Genomic DNA, 18383 nt, shown 5'->3' on the forward strand with positions numbered 1-18383 from the left:
CAGCAGCCTAAAGTGACCAATAAGAATGCAGCAGATTCTAACCCTTAGCTGCATCTGTAACCAAAAGATTGATGAAGCATGACAGATCCTATCCATAACACAACTGAAGAGGGAAAACATTGGTACAGATTAAAGGCTGATTTAAAACTGCCTTAGATAGGCCTGGGACAAAGTTGTCATGAGGTAAAAAAAAAAAAAAAAGCACATACCATGAACTATGTTCATGCCATGGTTAATGGCAAATGTGGAAGAATCCTCAATTGATCCAGGAAATGTTAAAATAATATATCTACTAAAAAACTGAAATGATTATAAATATAGCATACTGCTACAATAATCACTTTTGGTAATAAATCTAAACACATCTACCCATATTACATTTTACATTCTATGATTTCAAGGAATATGAAAAGGGATGTGATGTACTCCCTTTGCTTACATGATTAAAATTGTTCAATGTAGATCAGTTACTTCACCAACATCATATTCCGTTGTTTGCATTCTTAAACCATCCTTCACAGCAAGTTGACCCTATTTTACCAGAGGTGGATGCGAGTACATGCCTTGGAGGTAGATAATTTCAGGCATTCGGGGACCCAATTACATAAGCATAGTTGAAGTCAGCATTGTACTCCTTACCGATATAAACGTGGAACAGGGTTACTCCAGATTTATATGAAATCCAACGGTATGATTTTGGGTTGACGGCGTGGACATGCTGGGAGACGCTAACCCAAATGAGAGACTGCGTTAAATTGAATATTAGGGCAACCGTTCGCTAAAAGGCTTGGCCTAGGAAAGGTTACGGCTTCACGACGGGGGGGGGAACCCATCTCCGGCAAAGCGAGCGCAAAAGGGGAGCCCGGCGACGGTGCTTCGGGCCCCAAAAAGGGCTCCTTCTCGTCGCCGTCTGAGGAAGGCGAAAGCCGTTCCACTTTGCTCCGGCCGCCGTCTGGGACGCCTCGGCCTGGCTGTGGGCTGACGCTGGTTGGCGACGGCAGGAACACGTGAGTGAGAAGAAAGGGGGAGCACAAGGTCGGGTTGAGCAAGGGGGCGGCAGCAGCAGGAGTTTCCCCGACATCTGGAGGTGTCGGCGGCCGCGCTTGGGAGCGAGCGGCAGGCGGTAGCTGTCCGCCGCAGCAATAGCGGCTGCAGCGGCTCCTCCTCCTGCTACTGCTGCTTCGCTGAGTCCCTCCGCCTGAGTGCCAGCCGTCGCCTCTCCGAGCCTTCGGTCGCTCCTCCTTATTGACAAATACACAAAGGGCCGCGCCGGTCTGGAGACGCGTCTGTAGCCGGCATGGGAGACAAGAAGAGCCCCACAAGGTGAGGAGAGCGGAAAGCCGAGCGGGAGGGCAACCACGTAGACAGACAGGCAAAGGGCCTCCGCGGGCAGGCCGGTCAGGAGACAGTAGGCGGCGGTGGGGCTGTGAGGCCGGCGTCCCCGCTTCTTTTCATCACCCTCCCCCTCTCCCTCCTCCTCTGCCAAAGTCTTTGGCGCCCCCCAACGTAGCAGAAGCGATGGCGGTGAGGAGGAGGAGAAGAAGGAAAAAAGAGGGAGAGGAAGGAGGAGGAGGAGACGGGGTGGGAAGCGGCGGCAGCGGCCGAGGAGAAGCGAGGCCCTAAGGGGAAGCAGGGAGGGATGGAAAGGGTGGCCGCGGCGATGCCTTGTTTTGTGTCTTAAATTTCCTTACGTTTTTCCTCGTCCTCCTCTTCCTCTCCCCCCGCTTTTTGAGTAGGCCGAAGCGGCAACCGAAACCTTCTTCCGACGAGGGCTATTGGGACTGCAGTGTGTGCACCTTCCGGAACAGCGCCGAGGCCTTCAAGTGCATGATGTGCGATGTGAGAAAGGGCACTTCCACCCGGTGAGTGAGCGGGCAAGAAGCCTGGCCTGACAGCCACTTCCCCGGGCAAAACAGGAGCGGGGACGGATGTGGGGCGGCGGCGGAGAGAAGACGGCCCAACTCAGGGAAGGTGGATCAGAACAGGGGAGCCGGCGACTGCCACCACTATAGCCGTTGGGCAGGCGTATCGATTGCTCTCCTCTATGGGAAGTATAACAGCTCCGTTTGCACCTTTCCCCCTCTTTACTTAAATAAACACCCCACTCTCGGGCTGAAATAGAATTCCCTTGTGGTGAATTTAAAACTTGCGAATAAGATGCTCTTTCTGTCTGCTTCCCACCTCTCTGGATATGTAGGAAGATGGGAAGTACTGGGCTGTTGGTTTTTAATCCTGGTAAGATAAAGTATTTCTCATGCTTTGGAATGCTCAAACTGACCAAATATTAATAGCAAGGAGTTGCACAAATTGTGAGAATATATTTTGTTTCATCATCGGTTGAAAAGAAAACAAAAATGGCCCAGAATTTGTTTTATTTTTATTGAGACAACTATGTTGTTATACTGTGCTGTGTATACACAAACATATAGATAAGTCCATGGACTGTCCCATTTATATTGTGATATTAGAAATCACATATACACTGTTGATCAAAATAGAATCCGAGGTCAGGAAGTACTTTCTATTGCGTATATTTTTCTGTCCCTGTATTCCAGAACTTTTAAAAATTATTTGATTATCCAAAAGCAGTTACAAGGAGACAGGTAAATGAGGAAATACTGGATGGAGATACATATTTATGAAAGCTGAGTGAATGGTGGCTGCTGAGGTTATGAACATTTCAAACTTCTGTGGGATGTTTAAAAAAGTGAAAAACATGGTTATTGGTGATTTGGGAGGCAAAGGTGGACCAGGAGGTTTGTTAGTCCACATTCTAGAACAGTGGTTCTCAACCTTCCTAATGCCGCAACCCTTTAATACTGTTCCTCATGTTGTGGTGACCCCCAACCAGGGGTGGGTTCTAAATTTTTTTATTACCGGTTCTGTGGGCATGGCTTATGTTATGGGCGTGGCTTGGAGGTCATGTGACTGGGTGGGCGTGGCTATGTGTATAGGGACTACTCAGAGGGCTGAACAAAGTCATTTCTGACAGGTCCTCGCACTTTTGAGTGGTCCTCACACTTATGACCATCCTCACATTTATGCCCATGCAGCATTCTTAACAACCATGTCACTCATTTCACAACTGCTTCTTTTCACCATGGTGATAAGATAGGGCAAAAAACGTAAAATGTGAGGATAGTCGTAAATCCGAGGACTGGTCAAAAGTGCGAGGACCAGTCAAAAATAACTTTTTCAGCCCTCTGAGTAGTCCATATGCACAAAAGGACTACCCAGAGGGCTGAAAAAAGTGATTTCTGACAGGTCCTCGCATTTTTGACCGGTCTTCGCACTTATGACTGGTCATCATTTATGCCCATTGTAGCATTCTTAACAACCATGTCACTCATTTCACAACTGCTTCTCTTCACCATGGTGACAAGATAGGGCAAAAACGTAAAATGTGAGGACAGTCATAAGTTCGAGGACTGGTCAAAAGTGCGAGGACCAGTCAGAAATAACTTTTTCAGCCCTCTGAGTAGTCCATATGCATAAAAGGATACAGCAATAGAGAGGGATGAAGGAAGGGAAGGGAAATTAGAGTAGGAATGAGGGTAAGAGAGGGAGGAAGAGAGGAGGAGAAGGAGAAAGGAAGAGGAAGTAGGGAGGAGAAGAAGAGGGGGAGGAAGAGAAAGTAAGAAGGAAAGAAAAGAGAGAGGTGGTAGGTTTGAGGAGAAAGATTGCTGTACAATAAAAAAGATGAAAGAGAAGAAAGCCAGCCCCAAACAAATATAAAGATATTAAGATAAAGAATGAATTGTTAAACTTTAAAGAATAAAAGAGAACAAATATGAATAAATAACAATAATTAGAAACACACATACAAACATACAATGTATTTTCTTTGAACAGAGTATTTGGCCGGTTCACAAATTTAAACAGTGTTTAGTCATTTCAATTAAATTTATAATTTCTATATTTCCTTTTTGCCATATTTATTCCTTATCTATTTTTGTAAAAAACCAATATTACCCTTCATCCTCACCTCTAATCTTAATCAAATTCAATTTTTCCCTTCTATATTATACCCCTTCCCATTGTCATCTATTTTTATATCCATCCTCACATTGGTTAATTATGTAATATTACAGTTTAATATAAATTCAACATTTTAATATAAATCAATTAGTTATATAACTACCTTTTTTGTATATTAATCAATATGAACATGAATATTCCAATTATTTTCATGCAATCCAATTTCTTACAAATCAATTAATTATATTTACCAATAATAATAAACCAAATAATTTCTCCCATATATTCCTCCAAACCACAACTTAACCATTTCTGCTTTCAACACAATATACAATTAATAGTATCTCAATTATTACAATTCCCTAGTTAAATAGAGCTTTTTTTCTTTTGTGTTTTAAAATCTTGAACTCTTTTTCCCTAAATTTCCCATTGTTTGCACCTACCTTTTTTGGTGAGGAAAAAGAAAAGAAATCTGCCTGGCTAATTTTCTAACATTGCAGCAACAGCAAAGCCAACAGCCTGCTTTACTTTCAGTTTCGTTTTTCAGCATAGCTAGGGGGAAAAAAATCTCTCCAGCAAGCAGCAGAGCCCTGAGCAAAACAGCTGAGAGCAAATCAGCTGAGAGTCGGGAGCCGATCTAATCAAGGGCTAATTAGCCTATGCTGATGCTCCGCGGGCCAATAAAATTACAAAAAAACACCGAACCGTTTGTTAAATTGCTGGCTTGCCCGCCCCTCGCCCACCGCTATTTATTGGCAATAAATAGTGGTGCGGGGGGGCGGGGCGAGCCAGAAATTTAACAAAGCCCCGCGGCAAGAATTTAAACAGTTTTTTCCCTCTAGCCATCAGCTGGGACTCAGGAGGCAGCAATAGATTGGGAGTGGGCGGGGTAAGCGAACGGCCGGCGATCCAACAGAGCAGAGAGTGAGGGTGAGTGAAGGCAGGGGGGCGGGAGAGGGCTTTGGCGACCCCTGTGAAATGGCCGTTCGACCCCCAAAGGGGTCGCAACCCCCAGGTTGAGAACCGCTGTTCTAGAAAAACACATCAGAACCTCTCTTGATGCAGATAATTGATGTCAATAGGATTGCCTAGTCCTGTGATAGCTAACCTTTTTGCTGTGGTGTGCCAAAAGCGGGAGCGCGGGGGTGTGTTTGTGTTGTGTGTGTGCATGTGCCCACACCCATAATTCAATGTCCCCCCCACATTGGATAGGTGGACTTCAACTCCCAGTATTCCTTTGCAACCATCTCCACGCTCCCCCCGCTTTTGGCACGCGATGGCAAAAAGGTTACCGATGGGCCTGGTAGGCCCGTTTTTTCGCCCTCTCCAGGCTCTAGAGGCTTTCTTGGAGAGCGGGGAGGGCAGAAACGGCCTGTTTCCTGACTTCCGGTGGGCCCAGAAGGCCCGGAAATCAGTTGGCCGACACACGGATGCATGCTGGAGCTGAGCTAGGGCAACGCTTGTGTGCCCACAGATATGGCTCCACATGCCATCTGTGGCATGTGTGCCATAGGTTCGCCATCACGGGCCTAGTCAGTAACAATAAATATTTGCTGAGCTACTCCCTGCTTCTTTACATGATTATACAAGTGTGTAAATATAATTAAGATAATATTTTCATATTACATTTATCTCCTAGGTCCCACTGTTACTTTAAGTAGTTACTAATGAACTTGCAGTTTTCTTTAATTCCTTTCAACAATTTACAGTGGCAATACATGTTTTCTTTCAAATGACCATCTCTCACAGCTGTTTCTTAACAGAGTTAGAGATCATATTTTGCTCCAGGTAGAGTAGTAACCTAGAACAGTACTTAGCATTTAATCCAAAAAATTAAACAGAAGTGATTTACCTAAATATATGAAGCAAGTGATCCATGTGCAGAGTGGTTCAATTCTGTTTTCTGTCTCTGGGGACTCACAACGATTAATACTGAGATCTTTTTTTTTTTAAATAATCTTTATTTACATTTCAGTTAAAAAGAAAAAACAACACAACACAGAATGACACACAAAACACAGTACAACAATAAACATACGTACTTCCTACTTCCATATAGTACCTTAATGAACAAGTATTCGGTACTATAGCTCTAAATTATATTCCGGAGAAGACAGAACAGCTTATATTTCTTAGTACATCAGTTAGGTCTATCCGACCACACTTATCTTATATAATGTAAGTTTCTCTTTAAATACCATTCCTCATCTAATGTGGGTTATAGTTTCCTCTTTTCTAACCATTTATAGAATTTGTCCCATGCCAAACCTACTTGTGTTTGCTCTCTATCCTGTAGTTTTTTAGTTAGCGTATCTGCTTCCGCACATTCTAAATTTTTTTTTATAATAGCCTCCTCTGTTGGGATATTTTGATTTTTCCAAAGTTTTCACAGAAATCCTGTGCATCCTGTATGTTTTCGATTTTAATCTTTCGGTCTTGCCAAGTCACCAAAAGTCCTGGCAATAACCATCGATAAGGCACGTTGTTTTTTCTTAATTGCGAGGTTATAAACTAGTAACTCTGCCTCTGTTCTCGCACCCTTCTAGGGATCTGCTTTAAAAATGTAATTTGCCGTCCCTTATATGTAATGTTCTGATCTCTGGCCTTATGAAGGGTTTCATCCCTGAGCGCCTTTTTAGTAAGTCTTATGTGGATTTCTCTGGGCAGATTATGCCGTCTCGCATAGTTGGTATAAACATGATAGGCCTCATCTATCTCGCCACAGACTTCTTCCTTCTTCCTCCCCACTACTTCTGCAATCACTTCTCCCACAATTTCCTCCAACCGTTCCTCTCTGTCCTCTGCCACATTTTGCAAACGTAGGAAGAAAGCAGACTTCTCCATCTCTAAGAATACTACTTCCTCTTCGAGTTTCCCGACCGCTTGAGCACATCTCCTTTCACAATTGTCTATTTGAGTTTCAACTCTTTCAGTATTTTTTTCAACCTCAGTCAATCTCTCCTCGTGTTTAGTCAGATTTGTTCTCATCTCTCCCAATGTCTCTTTGATTTGTTTCATCTCTCCTCTTAATTCACTCATCTCTGTTTTCAGGTCCTCGAGATTTTTAGATGTAGCTTCTTGATTCTTTTCAATTAATTCTTGGATATTTTGGAACATTGTCTGCATTCCTTGCATTGTGATTGGTTTCTCAGCTGTTGGTAAATTTTCAGCTGATTTTCTTAGCCCTGGAGGTGTTGTAATCAGTGAGGATGCCACTGTAGAAGCTATATGCTTTTTAGTCACTTTGTTGGAGGTTACTGTGGTTGACATATTTGCTAAACAAAGAAAGCTTTTCCAAATTATCATACACTACTATTATTACGTATTATTGTTATTAAATATTGTTATGAAGTCTATTTAAATATTCACACTCAATCCACTTTCTCCCTTATTTCATTCCTATCAAAATACACTCTCAAATTCCAATATTTATAACCATATGTCAATTCAGTCTTATCATATATACCTATAATTAGCTAAAATCTATATGACTATATGTACAAATTATTATATCAATTTATGTTAAGTAATAAATAAATCTAAATAGGTAATTAAATACTCAATCTATTAGATCATGATTATTATATACACTTATACCAGGAATTGATTGTGTCTTCAAAGAAAAAGGAAAGCTTCCTTAATCCCCACTCTTATTTCCGTTTGTCCAGCTGATTAAAATAAACAGGAAAAGGCTCACTGTCACGCTAAACTCCTAGGGAGGAAGGGGGGTTCGGAGAAAAGAGATTCACCCCCAAATCATCATTGGCTTTATCAAGTTAATCGTTCTATATTGCTCCTTAATCCGTTGGGTTTTAGTTCTTATCCCAGCTAGGAGTTTTCACTCCCTCCAATAGTCACCAGCACTTAATCCAATTCACTCACCCTTCCGTTTCTCTCCAGTTCCTCAGCAGCGAGATCACCAAAAGCTTCGTGAATAAAAACTTCCTTCCCTTCTTATCTAGGCTGCCGCTATTCTCTCCAGTCGCTGTACAGCCCCTGCGATTCTCGATCCAGTCTCCTCCTCCTTCTCCCTTCACGTTCTGTCCTGTCTCCCCGTGCCGGTCAAAACCGCAGCGTCATTGGCTTCGGGGCCGCTTATACGTGGCCTTCTTCTTGATCTCCGAATCCTTGGGGCTCAAGTTTCGTTGCAGCGAGGGGGTTGCACACCCTCTCCTCGCCTCCGAAGAAAGCCCCTCTGCTCCCCCTGCCTCTCCGGGGCTGAGAGTGGCTAAAAAAAGCCGCGGAGCTTCAAGAAATTTGATCGGCACAACGGAGCTCGTGCCGCGCCGATCTTCCGCCTTGACAGCTGCACCGGAAGTCCTCGATTAATACTGAGATCTTGACCTATTTGTCCCCGTATCATTATTTGTTATTTCCTTGGCACTCTCAGACTTTGACTATTCAGACCAAGCCAGTAGACATGCATGCACACATGCATTTGTGACATTTAAAAAATTTATCAGCAATATTTTCTGCCCAGTTCAATTATGCAAGATACTTGTTACAAATCTATTGTAGTTAAAAAAATCTTTTATAACTTGTGGCATTATAAATACATTTCAGACTTTGAAAAAGTGTGGGTGCTGTCACAAAATAGTTATCAAAAGGTCACGTGCATTAACATATTAGTGGCTATAATGTTCATGCTAATGCCCATAATAGAAGTGGCAAAACTTAAAGTCAAATAATCATTTGTCCAAGAAAGTGAATACAGAATAAAGCCAAAGTGGTTCTGAGCTCCAAAGCCACTTGTTTGAATCCAGATTTCAGTTTAAAATAATTCTCACTTTCTTTGTCTATTCTTTATCTTTTTTATTATGTAAATTTTAAAGAATAAGTTTATTGGGTATGTCATATTGGCACAGAATGGTGAAAACCGACTCTGATTATTCCCATTGTTTTCACCTAATTAAAAGTTTTTCACTTTCTCAAAACAATCAGTCACATAGTTCAATCACAATACTGTCCAGTTGTTAGGTGACTCCAGTCCCTTCCTTCCGAGCACCTGCAGGAATGTCCTTAGTTCCCAAGAGAAAGTATTTTGTTTTGACTACAACACCCCAACTATCTCTATTCCCCCCTTCCTGTCCCTCTTCTCCAGTGTGTGACCACTGAAGTCTCAAAATGGTCTCGGTCAGGCCAGCTTCAGGGTTGACACCCTCCCTAATCAAAGTTGCAATTGGTACATAGCAGCTAAACTGCTAACTAGTGCAAAGTAAAAGAATTACATATCTGTAAGAGTTCCACTTGCTTATCAGGCACAATTTAAGATAATGGCATGTACCCTTAAAGCCCAAATGTTTAGGTGCTGTGCAGTGAACAAGATCTATAGGAAAGAATTTCTTTTTTTTTTTTTTTTTAATTTGATTTATATGCCGCCCTTCTCCGGAGACTCAGGGCGGCTTACAGTGCATTAAGCAATAGCCTTCATACTTTTGTATATTTATACAAAGTCAGCTTATTGCCCCCACAAACTGGGTCCTCATTTAACCTACCTTAGAAAGGATGGAAGGCTGAGTCAACCTTGAGCCTTGGAGAGATTCGAACCAGCAGTAAATTGCAGGCAGCTGTGTTAATAACAGGGTGCTTTAAACCACTGTAGTACCAAGGCTCTTTTAATGATCAATCCACTGATTGTTGTTATTGTTCAGTTGCTAAGTCATGTCTGACTCTTCACGACCTCATGGACCATAGCACGCCAGGCCCCCTTGTTCTTCAGTTACTCCCTGAATCTGCCAAACTCATGTCCACTGCATCGATGATACATACTATCTATAATCCTCTGCCATCTTTTCCTTTTGCCTTCAATCTTTCCCAACATAAGGGTTTTTTGCAATGAGTTGTCTCTTCTGATTTTGTCACCAAAATATTTGAACTTCAGATTCACTGATAGAGTTTCATTTATCTTGCATACAGGAGAAGATTTCCCTGTATTGTTTTCATGATTTGGAATGCACTCCTGTTTGAACTATATTTACTTTCTAGTCTTCCTATGTTTAGAAAATTTGCAAAAGACATACATTTTACTAGTTTACAATAATTTTGCTAATCTTAAAAAAATAAACATGTTTGTATTTAGCAGTTTAATCATTGTTAGTCGCATAGGGTATTTATAGTATGTCAATGTAAATATATTCATGAACTGGAATAGCCAGCCAATGGGGGATTGTTTGGTAACTGAAACATAGTGTTTGTTGTATGGGGCCATAAGAAACAGTTTGGAGCCTGGGTGTGGCTTAACTGTTATTTATATAAGCTTGAGAGCTCTAGCTTCTCCCTTCTCCATTTTGTGCTTCCATTTTGTGCTGTGTTTGTACTTGCTATTTCTCTTCTCTACAACGTGGAAAAACCTACAAGGGTATTGTAAACATGCCTTATGTGTTATTATGTATATAACGAAATTTTGAATCCTGCTGAATTGTCTTATTGTGTGTGCTGCAACAAACTCTGACAAGTTATGGGCCCAGAGCACACAGAAAAACTGAAATGTAATTAAGCAAAGGACTGCCTGTATTAATAGAGAAGGCTTGCGGGATGGCAGAGACCTCTTTGCCTTGATTGGGACAGAAGAATTATATTATTTGGGCTGCAAAATTGGAATGCTTCCTGAAGGCTAAGGAGCTCTGGGATATTGTTGTTAATTCACCCCAGGCACCATTAGCAGCTGCAGATCAAAGGCAATATAATAAGGGACTGGCCTATATCATCTTAAGTTTAGAAGATGAACAATTCTTGAATGTAGCTGATTTAAAGACTGTGAAGGCGGTCTGGCTGAAATTAAGTGTGCATGTGAGTGCATCAGCATGCAATATTGTGCAATTATGGCGACAATTATACAGAGCCCGGCTGCAGTCACATGAGAATGTGGAAAAGCATTTGGTGCAAATGCCAACTTTATTTATTGAGTTGGAACAGCGTGGAATGCAGATTCCCAAATCTCAGAAGGTACTGTTGGTGTTAAATAGTCTTGATGAAACATGGGACATGTTTTAGCCATATTTGAGTGCAAATCAGAGCAGGAGTTGCGTATGGAGCCCCTAAAAGCCCTTTTAATTTCTGAAGAGCAGAAATGCCATTTTAGAAAAAGCCACGAGGAGAAATTCCTGACGGTAACTCACTTAGTGATGGTGTCAGCGTTCAGGGAAGAGAAGCTGAAAAAGATATGAAGCAAGAGAGAGTTGAAACACAGCAGCAGTCAATGCCACGCAGTTCAGAGTGATGGAACAAGGGGATTCCACCTGACAGGTATTCTGCTAGTAAAGTAAAGGTGTTTAATGTGTGGTATGAGCCAAGGAACTATAAGGAAGTATTGGCATTACCTAAAATTGAATAAGTAAAGTGGAAAGAAGCCATGGACAAAGAAATGAAATCCATGGGTGAAGATAAAGTGTTTACATTGCAAAGCCATAGGATGTAAATGGGTATACAAAAAGAAAGTACTACCCAATAATGAGGTCCAATATAAAACAAGGTTAATGACACAAGGTTTTTCATAGATGAAAAACGTGCACTATGATGAGGTATTTGTGCCTACAGTAAAATGTGAAAGCATAAGGCTGGCACTAGTGTTGGCAGTGGCACATGGCCATAAAATTTGGCATTTTGACATAACCACTGAATGCAGAATTAAAGGAAGAAATTTACATGGTTCAAGCACCAGGGTATGAAAGTAAAGACCCTAACACGGTGTATAAATTGAACAAGGCCGTGTATGGGCTGAAGTAGTCAGCCAGGAATTGGAATATCTGTTTAGATAAGGCACTGAAGGGTCTTGGGTTCAAGAGTTGCAGGGCTGATGGTTGCATATACACTGGAAAGTTACAAGGTGGGGATTTGTCAATTATTAGCATTTGTGGATTATCTCTGTTTCATTGCAAAAGATTTGTCACAGATAAAAGAATTTGTTAATTCGAGAAAAAGTTTGAATTAAAGAATTTGGGAGAAATACAAAATTATCTTGGTGTGGAGATACAAAAAACTGAGAAAGGTGGTTATGTTCTCAGTCAAAGAAGAAAAATTGAATAGTTGTTGGAGAGATATAACATGAAAGATTGTAATATTGCTCCAATACCTATGAGCACAGATTTTCATAACAGTTTGGGTGAGGACAAAAGTGAAGCCTGTGATCAAGAGATATATCAGTCAGCAATAGGAAGCCTGTTATATCTGTCACAATGGTCCAGACCAGACATAGGTTGTGCAGTAAGCATCTTAAGCCGCTTTACTGGTGCACCAATGCAATTGCATTGGATGGGTGTAAAAACGATTCTGATATTTTGAAGGGAACTGTGAATTTGGGTTTCTGAAGAATTAAAATTGAAATGTTATGTTTGCAATGATTATGCCAATGAAGTAAAAATCAGAAAGTCCAATTCTGGGATTATGGTATTGTTTGGAGGGGCTTTAATTGGTTGGAAGTCCAGAAAACGAACAACTGTAGCCATTTCTACTGCGGAGGCAGAATTTATTGCTTTATCTGAACTTTGTTCAGATGTAACTTGGTACGTACAGCTGTTACAGGATTTAAATGTAAAGGTAAATGAAATAATGGTGTTTGAGGATAATGCTGCCTTCATTAAAATGGCAACAGATGACAGAGTAAAAAATAGAAGCATGCATGTGGACATTAAATATTGTAATGTAAGAGAAGCTATCAAACGTAAATTAATTAGCTTGCTTCACTGTTCTTCAGAGGACAATCTGGCAGATATAATGACCGAGCCATTGGGTGGAATGCACCATGGGAAGAATATTAAGTTATTCGATTTTATGTCTATTTCAGTTATGAAGGGAGGGGTGTCAATGTAAATATATTTATGAACTGGAATGGGCGTTGGACTTACCTGATACGCCCCTTCTCTATCCAGGTGTCACGGCAGTCAGGCATGTGTAAGGCGTCGGTAGCTGCTTTATAGGACCGAGTCTACTGGAAGTTTTTAAGCTCCGCCCTCTCTGCTCGGCTTCCAGTTTTGAGGCGAAGGATTCCAGTAGACAGGCGTGTCTGTAGAGATAAAATGGTAGAAGTGAAAGCATCACCCGCCCCGGAGGGCCCCCATGGAACAGCTCAGGGTGGGGCTGACTGCCGTGACAGCTGGATAGAGAAGGGGCGTATCAGGTAAGTTCAACGCCCATTCTCCTATTGGCTGTCACGGCAGTCAGGCATGGGACATACCAAAGCCATGTCCTATCGGGAGGGATCAACTCGAACGCTTTCTCCTGCCGAAGGCTGTGTCAGCGGAGGCGGAGGCGTCCAAACGGTAGTGCCGTATAAAGGGGGTCACCGAAGTCCACGTTGCGGCACGACAAACCTCCTCGAGCGGCGCTTGAGTAGCCCATGCAGCCGATGTAGCAGCACTTATGGTGGAATGCGCAGTAATCCAATGTGGAACAGGCAGGGATTGAGATTCATAAGCTGTAGAGATGGTAGCCCGCAGCCAACGACCCACGGTGGTGGATGTAATACGAGAACCCATAGACGACGGTTGGAAGGAGATGAAGAGGGCTTCAGTCCTCCGGAATGATGACGTCTGGGATAAATAGATCTTCAAAGCCTGGCGGACGTCGAGGGTGTGCCAGACCTTTTCCAAGTTGTGACGTGGAGACGGGCAAAAATTGGGCAGGATGAGTTCCTGAGATCTGTGGAACGCGGAGTTAATTTTTGGGATGAATGCAGGGTCCATACGGAGCACCACTCTGTCCTTGTGGAAGATGCATAGATTGGAGCGGACAGAAAGGGAGGCCAGTTCCGATATACGCCTTGCTGAAGTAATCGCAATCAGAAATGAAACCTTAAAGGAAAGGAATTTCAGGTTGACCTCTCAAAGGGGCTCAAAGGGGGGCTTCGTGAGGGCGGTAGGCACTTTGTTGAGGTCCCAGGTAGGGAACCGATGAACAACTGATGGGCGCAGATTGGTGGCGCCACGGAGGAAGGCCCGAATGAGCGGATCTTTAGCTAGAGGGGTCCCGGGAACCAAGGACAAGACAGTCGACAAAGCTGCCACTTGACGGCGTAAAGTATTGGGCGAGAGGCCGGAGGCGAAGCCGTCCTGAAGGAAGCCCACTATCTGAGCTGCTGAAACAGAAGAGGGATCCAGGCGACTCAGAGAGCACCAACGACGGAAGGATTCCCAAGTTGAGTCGTAGATGCGGGAGGTAGATGGTCGACAAGCGGCCAGAATGGTAGGGATGGCAGCGGGAGGCACCTTGGCCTTGATCAAACGGCACCGCTCAATCTCCAGGCGGTCAAGTGAAAGGATTGTGGGTCCGGATGGAGCAGGTTGCCCTGCTGCAAAATGATCTGACCGTCTGGGATCCGCCAAGGAGGAGCCACTGAGAGAGACACGAGGTCTGCAAACCAGGGTCTGCGGGGCCAGTACGGGGCAAGGAAGACGAGCTCCGCTTTCTCCAGCAACAGCTTGCGAATCACCTTGGCCACCAGAGGAAGAGGAGGGAATGCATAAAGGAGAAGGCTCTGGGGCCAGGGGCTCCGTAGAGCGTCCACTGACTCCGCCCCGAGCGAAGGGAATCGAGAGTAGAAGCGAGGGAGCCGGTGGTTGCTGGGGAAGGCGAACAAGTCCACCTGTGGGGAGCTGAATCGAAGAGTCAGTTGGGTGAAGAGATGTTGGGGAATGCTCCATTCCATATGATCCATCCAAGCGCGGCTGAGGGCATCTGCCTGGGTGTTGTCCTTCCCGGCAATGTGGTCCGCCCGGATGGACATCAGATGGCATTCCGCCCAGAGTCCCAGACAGAGAGCCTCCTTCATTAGAGCCTTTGAGCGGGTGCCGCCCAGCCGATTTATGTGGGCCTTGGCTGAGATGTTGTCCGTGAGGACCAACACATCCCGGCCCTGGACTTGAGGGAGGAAGCTGCGGAGAGCCAAGTACACTGCACGCAGTTCTAGGACATTGATGCTGAGGGACTGTTCCTGAAGGGACCAACGGCCTTGGGCCGAGTGAGACTCGAGGTGAGCCCTCCAACCGAGCAGACTCACGCCTGTAGCGATGACAGTCCTCTGGGGCTCGAGAAACTTGGAACCCTTGGACACCGCAGGCAAAGTCCACCAAAGGAGCGATGTGACGACAGAAGGAGGGTGCTGCACACGACGATTGGGCGGCGTGGCGGGGTTCCTTTGGAAGGGGAGTAAGAGCCATTGTAGCTGCCTGCTGTGGAGTCGAGCCCAAGGGACGATCCCATAGGACGACACCATCTTGCCCAGTAAGGTGGAGAGATCTAATATAGAGGCAACCTTATGTGTCCTAAAACTGCTGGCAAGGGCGGAAAGACTGTATTGACGGTCTGGGGACAAGAAAACCTCCACCGAGACAGTGTCAATCACCGCACCCAAATGTTGAATCCGGGTTGACGGGACCAAATGGTTCTTAGCCCAGTTAATCGAAAAACCATGGGCTTGCAGAACGCCAGTGGTACGGGTGACATCATGAGATGCCTGGGCAGAGGAAGGGGATAGGATGAGAATATCATCCAAATAGAACATGGCCCTGATGGGAATAGAAGAAACATGGGCCATAAGGGAGGCCATTACCTTGGTGAATACTCTGGGGGCCGAGGACAATCCAAAGGGGAGGGCAGTATATTGAAAATGCCGGTCATTGATGCAGAAACAGAGAAATTTGCGATGGGCAGGCCGAATCGGGATGTGGAGGTAAGCCTCCGTCAAATCTATCGATGCCATGAAGTCCCCTTTCCTAATTCCCAGGAGAATGGTTTGAAGGGACTGCATCTTAAACCGGTGATATACAATGTGCCGGTTTAAGGATTTCAGCATGATCTGGACAATATCATTCTAGGAAAAGAGGACAAAATGTTATCAAGGATATATAAACTTTTAATAGACTATTGGATAGAGGATGAAATAGTTAAAGACTCTATGATTGCCTGGGGGAGAAATATTGGCTATCCAATTGATTTGACAAAATGGGAAGAAATCTGGCTTAAACATATGAAATTCCTGTGGGCAACATCATACAAAGAAAATGTGTACAAGATGCTGTATAGATGGCACCTTCCACCTGCTCGTCTTTCTAAAATGTATTCAAATCTCTCACCAAACTGTTGGAAGTGTGGGGAGATTGGCACCTATTTCCACATGTGGTGGACCTGCTCCAGGACGACTGAATTCTGGAAAATTATACAGGCATGGATCATGGAAATCACAGGTTATAACCTAATTCTGAAACCAGAGTACTATCTACTGAACATCAGGCCAGACAACATAGGCACAAATATATGGTGTCTGTGTGTATTTATCACCACGTCAGCAAGAATATGTTTCGCCCAACATTGGAAGGGGAAAGACCTGCCGGCTGAAGATTTGATTTTGGAGAAAATTTTGGATTATGCGGAAGCTGACAGACTGACTAAAGCATTGAGAGATCAAAAGAACTCCGTATATTTCCAATGTTGGGACAAATGGTACGTTTGGTTGAACAACAGACGCCCAAAAAGTCAAGTATAACCAGGATTATGTTTAATATATGTTAAATCCGACTGAAACCTACATACCGTAGAAAGTGTAAATATCATGTAAAGTTCCTGTCGCGATTATTTGTTTGACTATTTCTTTTTTTTTGATGTATTGTTTTAAATAAATAAATAAAAAAAAAGAAGCAATACTTGATGTACCTTAGATAACTAAGGAAAAAATATCAACACCTCAGAGGAAATTGAATTTTGAAAGTGTAAAATTATCTTCTATAGTTTTATAATAAAAAAAATTAAAAAATGAAAAAAAAAAGGATTTCAAATCAAGGATAGCCCTCCAACCCCCCAAGGACTTGGGGACGAGGAAGAGACATGAATAATAGCCATGTGCCCGCTCAGAGGAGGGGACAGGCTCAATGGCTTTGATATCTAATAAATGTTGGATGGCCGAATTGATCTGGGAAGACCTGACGCGATCCCGAGAGACGGGACAGCGCAGGAAAAATTTGGGGGGAGTGGATCAAAACTCCAAGGAAAGGCCAAAACGGATAGTAGACCTGACCCAGGCATCAGAAACCGTGACGTCCCATTGATTGGCGTACTGGGAAAGACGGCCTCCTATTGACTGATCTACAGGGAAATTACCGGGACCTGCGGAAGGGGCGGCCTCTGCCCCCTCGAAAGGACCGTTTGAACCCAAATCGTGCGCCCTGTCTAACCTGACTGTCCGGGGGAGTGGAACCTCTGGAATTGAAGGAACACAGGGGCCTCTGGGCAGCGAAGGAAGGGTCAGAACTGTGAAAGGAGGGAGGACGAAAATAGGGCTGTGCCCTAGAGTCAGGGTGGCAGTTCAGGGAAGGGAGTACCTTGCGATGATCCTTTGTTTCAATCAGGAGAGTATCCAGTTGTGATCCGAAAAGTTTCTCACCGGCGAAAGGAGAAGATGCAAGGCGCCACTTGCTCCTGATGTCTGCTTGCCAGTTGCGGAGCCATAAGAGGCGTCGGGATGTTACGAAAGATCCAATGGCCTTTGAAGAAAAACGGGCTGCGCTGAGGGTAGCGTCGGGAGAAAATTCAACCGCTGCTAAGATCTTATTCAGATCCTGATGAGAGCGGTGGTCCGAAGGGGGAAGTCGCGCTTGGAGTTGCCTCAACCAGAGGATCGTAGCTCTATTGAAAAACGATGCAGCGGAAGAAGCCTGCACGGACCAGGCAGATGCCTGATGCCCCTTGATTAAGGTTCGTTCGGTCTTCCGTTCCTCCGGGCGAAGCCACTCTTCCGGCAGACCTGCGAGAGGGGAAGAAGATGACAGAGCCAAAACTGGTGAGTCAACTGAGGGAACTTGAAGAAGGTGCGAAAAATCAGGAGCCACATTAAAGAATCGCTTGTCCAGGTTGTTGGGTACCGGACCAGAACTGGGGAAGGACCATTGCCTGAGGACCACGTCGGAAAATAGCTTCGGTGCCGGAATTACTTCCTTTTGAATAGAGGGTTCCTGGAACAGGGAAGGAGCAGAACCTACAGTAGTGGACGTGGAGACCGCGGCAGAAGAGGTTGAAGAAGAAGCGGAAGCCACACCAAGGCCAGTGACAGTCTGGGCCTTATGGAGTAGGGACCGAAACATTTGCGGGCGAAAAAGGCCGATAAAGGCGGGCTGGTCAGGTTCCAGACCTTCGTCATCTGAGAGGTCTTGGTCTGGTAGTAATTCCCCTTCAGACAGGGAGTCCTGGCTGACAGAATCAACCACATCATCGGGTTCAATTACGCTTTCAGCATCCTCCCTGTCGGGCAGGGAGGCGGCCTGATGTTGGGATCCCGACTGGGCGGGAGCTTCAGATGGAGGGGCAGATTTCTGTTGGAGCCCCTGGGAAATGCCCTGGCGAATGGCCTCAGAAATAACAGCTGCCAAAGCAGGTGTAATGTCAGGCAAGGGCTGAGGGATCTGGTTGACCTCCTGAGT

At 44.4% G+C, this 18383-nt stretch overlaps 1 protein-coding gene across 2 annotated transcripts in view; it reads left to right on the top strand.

Annotated features, from left to right (window-relative positions):
- The first annotated feature begins 1040 nt into the window (after window positions 1-1040).
- Window positions 1041-18383, top strand: part of YAF2 (YY1 associated factor 2) — a 93092-nt gene continuing 75749 nt past the window's right edge. Inside the window, exons 1-2 of one of the 2 annotated variants that reach the window (XM_070946930.1) lie at window positions 1041-1323; window positions 1737-1862. In XM_070946930.1, coding sequence (XP_070803031.1) covers window positions 1298-1323; window positions 1737-1862 — 152 coding nt within the window. In that variant the 5' untranslated portion in view covers window positions 1041-1297. Of the gene's footprint in view, window positions 1324-1495; window positions 1525-1736; window positions 1863-18383 lie in introns of those variants that run through there. The other variant, XM_070946931.1, reaches the window with a different exon arrangement.

This window comes from Pituophis catenifer, unplaced genomic scaffold, assembly GCF_029215685.1.
Source record: "Pituophis catenifer annectens isolate HBS135680 unplaced genomic scaffold, rPitCat1.0.hap2 SCAF_7, whole genome shotgun sequence".
NCBI classification, from domain to species: Eukaryota; Metazoa; Chordata; class Lepidosauria; order Squamata; family Colubridae; genus Pituophis; species Pituophis catenifer.